Below are 11458 nucleotides of genomic sequence, written 5' to 3' on the forward strand. Positions count from 1 at the left end.
CTGGTAACTAATGTCATGCTCACCCAGCTCTATTGCCCACTTTGCTAGTTTGCCTGACGTTTCGGGCTTGACTAAGATTTGCTTGATCGGGTAATTCGTTAGGACCTCTATTTAGTGTGCCTAAAAATACCACCTTAAACGTCTTGCAGCATAAATGAGTGCTAACACCAGTTTCTCCAGGGTAGGATAGTTAAGTTCAAGGCCCTGTAGCGCTCAACTAACGATGTACACTGGCTTCTGCTCCCCTTCTCTTTCCACAACTAGTGCGGATGATATGGCTGCGGCTGAGGTTGAGAGGTATACTTGCAATATTTCCCCCAGGATGGGGTTGGCTAACGTGAGTAGTTTGTGAAAGGTTTCTTTAATGCCTTGGAGCGCTTCCTCTGCGGTTGTCATCTATTGGAAGTTACTTTTATCGATACAACCCTTTAGTGTGTTGAATAGCGGCTGGCCCTGTCGGCCAACTTTGAGATGAACCTACTGAGTGCTATGATTTTCCCATTCAGGCCCTGCACGTCCCTTAAAGTGCTTGGAGGTGGAGTTTCCATGAACTCATCCACCTTTGTTGGGCTGGCCTGGATGACTTGCCTAGTAACATAGTATCCTAGGCACTGGCCTTCTTCAACTCCAAAGGTGCACTTGTTTGAGTTCAGCTTCATCTTTTCTTCTCCCAACGTTCTGAAGGTCTCTTCGACGTCCTGTAGCATTCTTTCTTCATCCTCACTTTTAATGACCATATCGTTGACATATACTTCGATGTTCCTTCCAATCTGCTTTGAGAACATGGAGTCGACCAAGAGTTGGTATGTTGCCCCCGCATTTTTTAATCCGAACAAAATTTTGGTGTAGCAAAATGTATCGTGATCTGTGTAGAAGGATGTTCTTTCCTCGTCGTCTTTGTTCATCAGGATCTAATGATACCCTTTATATGCATCCAGTAAACACTTTAATTTGAAACCTTGGAATGATTCTACCTTCTGGTCGATTTTTGGTAGGGGTAGCAGTCCTTAGGGAACGCTTTGTTGAGATCAGAGAAGTCGATGCACATGTTCCATGACCCATCATGTTTTCGTACCATGACAGGATTGGCTATCCAGGTTGGGAAGATTGCTTCTCTCAAGATCCCCCCCTTTCTCAGTTTGGCTACCTCCACGTTGATCGTCCTATTGTGGTCACCTCCTTGAACCCTCTTTTTCTACTTAAATTCCTTTGTGCCTGGTTTAATCATGAGCTTGTGCTCTATGATTTTCCAGTCTACGCCAACCATGTCTGTGGGAGCCCATGCAAACACGTGTTTGTATCATTTGAGGAGATCAACAAGTGCCCATCTGGTGTGCCCTAGGAGGTTGCGCCCGATGCTAATCGTCTGATCGGGGTATTCTTCGTTGATCACTTCTTTCTCGTCTGTCGGTCTGCTCCGTTCTTTTTTGGTTTCCCTTGTCATATCGGTTGGCTGCATGATTGCAAAACATTGCAGTTGTCTTGGCGGTGTGGCCAGGATTATAGCCGGTCCTTCGCTAGTGTTGAACTTCACTATCCCGTGCATTGGATCGCTCCTAAAATAGTAGAGTTGGCCTACCCAAAATGATGTTATGTTCTGCTGAGTGTCAGATCACGACAAAATCGACCAAAATGGTTTTCCTCCGCTGCTTGTTGTGACTAGTCAATGTGAGAGGGAGGTAGATGGTTCCTAATGGCCATAGACTGTGTCCCGTGAATCCGACCAACCTTCCCGTTGTAGGTCTTAAACCATCCTTCCACTTGTCTGGGAGGAGATGGAAACAGTGTCCGTAGATGATGTCCGTTGAGCTTCCTGTGTCGATATACACTCTGTGTATGACCACATCCAGTAGAGGCTTGGATTATGAGTGGGTTATCACCTGTCCAGCCTTCCGACCTGGGATCATGTGCCGAGAATGTGAGTGCTTGTGTTGCGTCGACGGGGTTCTCCGGGCGGGTAGTCCCTTCGTGCATGCCCCTCTTGCCGCGTATCATGAATATTTCTTTGGGCTGAGCGCCCTCTTTCGGAGATCCTTTGGCGTTTTCTGCATCGAATTTGGCACGCATGTTGCATGCTATCTCCACTAGATCCCCCTTGAGTTTTTTCTCCCCCATCTCTTTCTTAAGGACTGAGCAATTGGTGGTATCGTGTGTTTTGATCTTATGGTATTCGCAGTACCGTCCTTTTGGTGCCTTTTCTTGTTTCTTGTCTGCAACCGCGTATACCTCTGGTCGTCGGCTTCGTCTGTCATCTCTAACGAATGGCCTAAAGCGCCCCATCAGTCTCTTTCCTCGTTCAGAGTATCTGCTTCCTCCCGACGCTTCTGCATGGGGTGGGTTATAGCGTTTGACTGTCATGGCGCTCAAATACGCTTGTTTCGTCGCCTCGCCTTCCTCTTGTCTTAGATACCTCTCCACCCTTTCCTTTAATTTGGCTCTTGTCTATGGTTTTTTGCCCATGAGTTTTTGTAACAAAGGACCCGACAGGAGTCCCCATGTGAAAGCTCCTACTATTAGGCCTTCGTCATGACCTGGCACGTCTAACATGGCGTTCGTAAACCACGTGGAATATTCTCTTATGGTTTCCCCCTCCTTCTTCTTACATCCAATGATGGAGTGGGAGTCACCTTTCTACTTACGCAGTTACATGAAGTTTGTAAGAAAGAGATATTTGAGTTGGCCAAAGTTGTAGATGTTACCCGGTCGTAATGTTTTGAACCACGTGCTTGCATTTCCATCTAGGGTGGTCGGGAAGTATGTGCACCAGAAACGCTCATCCAACTTTAATGATGTCATCGTCCATTCGTACAGATCAATGTGGCTATCCAGATCGGTCGTACCGATATAGGTTTTCAAGTTGGGGAGTTTTGCTTTATTTGGGATTTTGTAATCCAACAGTTCCTTGGCAAACGGAGATGTAACACTTCGCGACAAGCAATCCTGATTGGGTATGGCTAGCGGGCCTTGCACATTATATTGGTGGGGCGTGTTATACGACGACACTCCCAGATGACCGTAGAATGCCTGGTACCCCGGGTTGGGACCATAGAAGGCTTGTTGCTGGAACAGCAGCTATAGCGAGTATCATGGATGCATGAGTTGAGGTTGGGTTGGGATTTGTGTCGGTATAGGTTGCTGCCGGCTCATGTTGGTGGTTACCAGAGGATCGACCCATGTGCCTATCATAGAGTAGGAAACCGATGGTGGTGTTGTCATGGCTTTTGCGAGGGGTGGAGCATCGGCTATGTGCTTGTTAGTATCTGGCTTTGTGGGGGCATGTGAAATGTCGGTTGGGTGTTCGGTGTTTGGCTTATTGCCATCGTTGTTGGCAAAAAAAAAGGGGGGGGGGGGGGTGTTGTACCACTTGGGTAAAGAATGGTGACATTTGGTTTATAGAGAATTGTGTCACCATTGGCTGAAATGTCAACGGCATTGGAAGAGGTGTGGCTGACGGTAACGTCCCCAAGGGTGGCCACGGTTGTTGAGATGGTGGTTGAGTGGTGGTTTCCATGTTTGCTTCCGATGGTGTGGAAAGCGGTTGGGCTAATTGCTGGCTTGTCGGTGGTACTATCGTTAGCATAGAGCTTCCCTCCCCGGTGGCTTCTTTGGTGGTCGTTATGGGTGGTGGTATGTCTTCCAACGGTGTCATGGAGCATATGGGGATGTTCTAAACTCATTCGACTCCGTCGCTGCCGTTAGATGCCATGGATTCTATTGAATGGTGGTTTTAGTTTCGTTATTCGTCACACAAAACAGATGGCGCCAAATGATGTGACCTTACTCCTTTGCTCTGGTTCGATGTCTGGTGTGGCGCTAGAAGGTATCTGCAAGGTCACAAGAGAAAATCGTCGTCAGCCGCTTCCCGGGAAGGGGCTCCCGGACGAACGCTCTGACAGTCAAGTTAGATGAGGTTTGAGGTGTTTTTTGGGAGGAATAGTTTAGTGAAGAGTGCTTACCTTTAGGGCACCTGAGTGCGTCTTTGTATACTTAGCGACCCTGTTCGTCCGTACGAGATAGGATCGCTTTTAGGGGACACGTTTAGAGGCGTTGATTGGAGGGTTGTGCGCCTCTTTCTGTCAGAGTACTGCCATTGGCTCCAGCGGTAATGCTATGATCGTTCGCCTTGTCGCTTGACTGTATCCTTTGTCTTGACGTCGGGAGCGTCCCTACCGGGTGCGAGCCTTTCACCGGGGCGCCCTGCTCTTAGGTGCGCTAGCGGGCGCTGAGTCAGCTTCTCTTGGCTCGGCCAGGGCGCCAAGTTTCTTGGCCGGACATGACTCTTCTGTGCCGGCTTAGGCACGTCACCATTTTCCTTTCCACCTCCATGAATCTCCTATAGCAGAAATAACAACCTCACCCATCTTCCTGTTCAGCTCCACCAGAGAATTTGACTCTCTACCCCTTCTAATGGCCTTTTTCCAGCACCAGAACTTTCTATTTTCCCCCTCTGAAGTGTCTGTGGATAGCCTCTCAATCACTTTGTAGCTTTTATGGACCTCAAGCTTATAACATTATTAGAAAAAATCTTTGAGAGCCATGCCATGTGCTCGGAAGAGAAGTCTTGGCAATTGCTTTACCATCAATTCTGCTAATATTATGCCATGCCTTTATGCAATTTAAGCAAAGATTTTTTTCATTCCATTTTAAACCGCCATATCCATTTAGCTAAGAAGGCCAAGTTTAATGACCTAAGGCACCCAACATCAAGACCTCTTTTTTATTTTGGTGTGACCATGTTTTTCCAAGAAACCAAATGGATCTTCCAACTATCCACTTTGCCATTCCAAAGGAACTTCCTCCTAATACCCTCCAAACAATCAATAATCTTCTTCGGAGCCTTGATAAGTGAGACATAGTAAAGTGGAAGGCTACTCAACACATCATTTCTAATAAATAAAGATCTTTTTGTTACATGTCACATTCTCATTTAATTTGCCACATGTAATTTTGTGGTTATTTTATACTAATTTTTATTACACATGTTTTTTTATAGTTTTTTCATTTTATTAAATTCTAGATATATTTAAATGCAATAATAAATATATATCAATCTTATTAATGAACTTTCCTTTTAATTTCAAAATTACTAAATTAAAGATTCATTAATTTTATTTATTTATTTATTTAAATTATTTCTGTAAATTTAAAAAAGAAAATAAAAACACTTTAATTTTTATAATTCAATATTTTCTCAATTTTCTTATAAATTCAAACTTACCAAATGTTTAGAATTTTATATTTAAATTTTTTTAAATAATTCATATAATAAATGAGGTGTCATGAGTCTCACACTATCTAATAAGGTAAGATAACCCCAAAAGATAATGCATTTGATTTCCAAGAAGATAAAAATTAGATAGACTCAACATAACAACCACAGTCATAAACAATCGATCATTTGATATGTTCTTAATTAGTAGTCATTTATCAATTTCTGTCTACGAATGTCTAATATGATTGATGTTTAAACCTCGTCACAATTGTGTTTTTTAAAAATTCATGTCGTTATACAGACGATCCATGATCGATGAAGTATTGTTTCATCAATTGAATTATCTCAATAACGAAAAGTGATAGCAGTTAAGCACGACTCCTCAGGCCTACTCAAACAAACACATATGAACAGCCCAGCAATATATCTATTAGCAGGCCCAAAAAACTTAGAGCGCCGCCGCGCCAGGTTGTTTACGGTATTAACAGCTCATCAATAACCGACGACGAAGTAGAATTGGTCAGCGCTCCATGTTGCATACAGAGTTTGCTTCTTCTTTTTTTAATGAACATAGAGAGTTTACTTAGTCAGTGTTATCTCAACTTTCCATTGGATTCCAGTTCGGTTGTCGCCACTACGTGGCCATGATTTCCTTTTTTTAGTTTGCATTCATGTTATTTTTCTTGTAAATACTGTAATTGTTTCTTATGGGAATTAAGAAGAAAATTGCTACAACTTAGTATCTTTTTTTGGAGAATAACCAATCTATCAAAAAGCTTAAAACAACAAATTAACGTTTTTCAGAAACAAAGAAAAAATCGACTGATTTAACATACATAGCTCAGTTTCTACTCAATGAAATGACTATATTAAAGTATCTAGTTTTCTTCTTTGCTAGATCTTCGGCCACTCGCATTTGAAACTTCTGAAATAGCACATCAATATTTATTGAATTCCCGAAATGAGATTTCAACATCGGTTCTGAAACAGCTCTCACGACTTTAGCACAGTTTTTCCCATGGATGTGACTGATCTGCTCATTCGGATCAACCATATTTGTATAATCCGTGTCATATGGATCCCAGTTACCTTGAAAAACATCAAAGGTATCAAGAAAAAAGGATCCCTCTTTGTGAATAGCTTTCCTGACTTCATCCTCGCATGGCGTATAATGTGGGATATTGAATGAGTTAATATATGATTCTTCGACCAGCCCCTATATATAGTTTTAAAAAGCATAAATGGCTAGATCGTAATTAACACTGAATAAAAATATAGGTGGTTAGTTTGTAATTATCAGATGTACATGTACTGATGTACGTGGACATATATAATAATGAACGACTGGATACCTCTTTGACCATATCGAGAAGTGATTGTGATAATAGCTCCAAATGACGGCAACCTTCATCAGAGGTTGGATCAGCACTACTCCGACCAAGAAATGTTAAAACCATGCACCCACCACGTACTACTTCCTTGGCACGAAGTTCTAGAAACTTTATAAAGTCAGTATGAAATTGCTTTCCATATGCTTCAAGAACATTGGGAGGACTTGTTTTTGCCATGTATATATTTGCTTTGTTGTTTTCAATGCCTTCAGGTACCTATCAGATCATCGTAAATTTGTATTAATTAAAGCAGTTTGTATTTACAATTACTTAGAGTTCTTTATATATGTTCAAACCTGAGAAAGCCAATGAACAGCATAAGAGGCGTGAACAAGGTGTAAGCTTTCATCTGGAAAGAGCCTACCATAAAAGGAACCGGGAATAGCTGAAACAAAACAAGAGCCAAAAATGTCTCCCTTCTCCTTCTTAACGTTTGCACTAAACTTAGGTAACAATTGGAAAATGGAATTGAAATCATTTCCAAAAAGATCATTTAAGCAGACTTGAAATTGTGGTGCTTTATAATTATTTTCTTTACAGAGCTCCATGACTATATCAATAACCATAGATGCAAGCATAAGTGTATTTGTGCCGGTGCCACATCCTAAATCTGCCAGTACGAAACATTTGCTGAAGGCCGTTTCAAGATTAACCATACCCTTGATTGTATGCTGTAAAACCTGCAGAGTTTTCCGTATGGCAATTTCCTGAAAAACACCACATTTTAAGACGCACTTGTTAAAATGTTTCGATACTTTTGAGAGACTTTCCTATACTTTGACAATGAAAATTTCCCAACAACGGAAACACTACATAGAATTTAATTTGGAGGTGGTGGGATGGGTGTGAGTGTGAGTGTTGGTGTGGGTGTGGGTGTGGGTGTGTGTATGTATGTGTGTTGGTGGGTGGGGGGTTAAACAACCGGTTTCCCAATATGTGTATTTACTGAGAAAGCTACGAAGACCTGAAGATATGAGTTACTTGCGTAGCTTGATTCTCCATCACCGATATTCATCTGTATGGTGTTTTCTACTTCCATGACCATGTTTCCTTTGCCTTTGTTCTAAAGCTGCCTTCATGGAGGCCAAATAAATCCTTTAATACTCGCATAAAATAAATAGTTTTCCATAAAATCACTATCATCGTGTGTGTATATATATATATATATATATATATATATATATATATATATATATATATATATATATATATATATATATATATATATATATATATATATATATATATATATATATATATATATATATATATATATATCTTTACTATCTTATAAAAAGAAATCTAACTATTTCTAAAAATAGATTGATTATAATAATATTTTTTTTTTAAGACGTCCAAATGATGAAGCTGATAGTACAAGTAACCATTAATAAAATAATATTAAATTTTAACCACATTTTGAATTCAAATATTTATCATCAAATCTCCTTATATTTCTCAACAATTTGATATGGTTCCCTCAAAATCCCGGATTTATTCAAATTTTGAACCCTTTTAGATATCCTTAAATTTAGCATGTTGATTCAAATATCCCTCCAATCGCATATACCTCTTTGTTCCCTCCTCTGCTATAAAGCCCACCGTCCATGAACAAAAAATGACTTCATCTCCCAAATAACACCATAGTTTGATTATTTTGTCTTCGACATGTACTTTCTTTTGTAAAATAACATTTTTGTAGAGGAAACATATCACCGAAATAATTTACACGCCCCGCCGCTTTGCGCGGGTACACTGCTAGTATATATATATATATATATATATATATATATATATATATATATATATATATATATATATATATATATATATATATATATATATATATATATATATATATATATATATATATATATATATATAGGTTCAGGTTCATTTGAGACCATTCTAATTTTGTAAGACCATGAGACCAAATCTAAAATAATTTTAAAATGCAAAATAAATGGAAAAATTCAAAAATTCTTTTTTTAAATATTATTTTCGGAACTTGAATTAACTAAAAAAATAAAATATATATATATATATATATATATATATATAAAATAAAAAATAAATCCGTTTTTTTTTTTTTTGAAAAATACGTGAAATATTCTAAATAAAATATTACACTGACATATTCTAAAAAATAATTTTAAAATGCAAAATAAATGGAAAAATCTAAAAATTCTTTTTTTAAATATTATTTTCGGAACTTGAATTAACTAAACAAAATAAAAATAAAATAAAAAAAAATCTATTTTTTTTTTAAAAATACGTGAAATATTCTAAATAGAATATTACACTGTATATATTCTAAAAATAATTTTAAAATGCAAAATAAATGGAAAAATCAAAAAATTCTTTTTTTAAATATTATTTTCAGAACATGAATTAACTAAAAAAAATAAAAAAATAATAAAAAAAATAAAAAAATGTGTCTCACGGTCTCACAAAATATAGGTGGTCTCAAATGAACCTAACCCTATATATATATATATATATATATATATATATATATATATATATATATATATATATATATAAATATATATACGGAAAAGTGAATATACCCTTAAGGGTATATAAGCTTAGGTACCCAAACTCACCATATTATATCGTTTTATATCATATATACACATTGTAATTGTCCTATGTTCTTATAATTCAACTTTTAACTTGATCTAACTCCAAGATTTTTATAAATTTTATATTTATCTTCATTTTACATAATTTTCATTTTTAACTATAATATATATAGCTTAGTAGGTCTTCGGCATACATATGTGATCTAAGAGGAATATAATAGTGAAATTTCAAAAATCTTGAAAGTAAATCAAGTTAGGGGTTGAAGTTTAAGACATTATAATGATTATATCAAACAAAGTGATGTATTATGATAGGTTTGAGTACCTAAGCTTATATACCCTTAAGGGTATATTCACTTTTCCTATATATATATATATATATATATATATATATATATATATATATATATATATATATATATATATATATATATATATATATATATATATATATATATATATATATATAGGGTTAGTTTCATTTGAGACGGCCTAATTTTGTGAGACCTGACACGTATTTTTTTTATTTTTTTTAAATTTTTTTAGTTAATTTAAGTTTCGAAAATAATATTTAAAAAAAGAATTTTTTGATTTTTCCATTTATTTTGCATTTTAAAATTATTTTTAGAATATGTACAGTGTAATATTCTATTTAGAATATTTCACGTATTTCTAAAAAAAATAGGATTTTTTTTTAGTTAATTCAAGTTCCGAAAATAATATTTAAGAAAAAAAAAATTAGATTTTTCCATTTATTTTGCATTTTAAAATTATTTTTTAGAATATGTTAGTATAATATTCTATTTAGAATATTTCACGTATTTTTCAAAAAAAAAAAACGGGATTTTTTTTATTTTTTTATTTATTTTTTTTTTTTTAGTTAATTCAAGCTCCGAAAATAATATTTAAAGAAAGAATTTTTGAATTTTTCCATTTAGTTTGTATTTTAAAATTATTTTTAGATTTGGTCTCACAAAATTAGAATGGTCTCAAATGAACCTGAACCTATATATATATATATATATATATATATATATATATATATATATATATATATATATATATATATATATGAAGAGAGAGAGAGAGAGAGAGAGCTAGGTTCAGGTGTTTAAACTAATTATTGTGTTATTGTATACATAAATGTGGGCCAATCAAAATTAACTAATTAAATAATTAAATAAATAAGGGTAATAAAGTAATTTTTTAAATAACCTCCACAAATACTTCATATAATTATGTTAGTTATTTTGACTTTGACCTAATTTCTTCTCATTCTTATATACAGCGTTCACCATCAAAAACTCTATTCCACCATAAAAATCTTGCACCGACGACTAGATTTTTATGTTGCACGCTGAATTGCTATGGGAGCTAGCTTCCATTGCCGACTGAATTGTTGCACGCTGCTGTTCTTCACACACTCACCCGCTAAACTCTCTATTTCATCCATACCTTTTACCTCCACAGTCGGCATGGGCATCGATCGACATTTGAGGCGCCGGTGGCTGGCTGTCCTTCCTCATCAGATCGTTCATCAGGGATTCGAAACCAATAGTAACGTCACCTTCAATCACCAGCATTCCTTGCGTCACCGGGTTGATCAGGATGATCCTGTCGAGTAACGAACCCTGATGATGAAGACTGTTTGTAGATTCCTGATTCGGATGTTAGGAATCACGACTTGAATCCGATTTCGGTCTGGTGGTTATGAAGCATGAAAGCAAATCCATCTCCATGAGCCTCCCAATCAAACGAGATACTGATAACTTTGGTTTAGAAGCCATTTGAGCACAAATTTGTAGTGTTTAGTGGGTGTTTAAGTGTTTCTGCTACGAGATCAAAATTGAAAAGAACAATAGAAATGGAGGTTGATTTGAAATGGGTAATTTTTTGGGAGAGCTTCAAAATGAAGGAAAAGAAGGGTGTAGAAGGCTCTCAAATGTTGTGTGCAGATAGGTATTCTTTGCTATAATACGCCAAGGGTTTGGTTAAGTCTATTGTCATGGTAGGTTTATTTCAGATGACATAAACTGATAATCACAATCCATATTTTTTCCTTTGAATTAAGTTGCTAAAAATGTTCATTTTTTGATGTTTCTGATTAGGTTGAAGCTTTATCAAGTCAATTGACACAAAGGGAAGGAGAGTTGGTTCAAGAAAAGGCTAAGGTTATGAAGCTTGCAAGTTTTCTAAAGCAGGTTATTTTGACCACTATAATTGTTTACATTTTATTTAAAATGCTTTTTAATTATTGAAAGCTTTTTATC

The 11458-nt window shown here is 36.3% G+C and overlaps 1 protein-coding gene across 1 annotated transcript; it reads right to left on the reverse strand.

The window, feature by feature from the left end:
* Positions 1-5947: 5947 nt before the first annotated feature.
* Positions 5948-7650, reverse strand: LOC145005318 (benzoate carboxyl methyltransferase-like). The gene is made up of 4 exons (XM_078964398.1): positions 7568-7650; positions 6900-7310; positions 6565-6819; positions 5948-6428 (listed from the first exon to the last, which is right to left on the reverse strand). Exons 1-4 carry the CDS (start codon positions 7646-7648, stop codon positions 6054-6056), a joined length of 1122 nt encoding a protein of 373 aa, XP_078820524.1. The 5' UTR covers positions 7649-7650; the 3' UTR covers positions 5948-6053.
* Between the last annotated feature and the right edge of the window lie 3808 nt (positions 7651-11458).

Source organism: Lactuca saligna, chromosome 7, assembly GCF_052625555.1.
Source record: "Lactuca saligna cultivar CGN05327 chromosome 7, ASM5262555v1, whole genome shotgun sequence".
Lineage (NCBI taxonomy): Eukaryota > Viridiplantae > Streptophyta > Magnoliopsida > Asterales > Asteraceae > Lactuca > Lactuca saligna.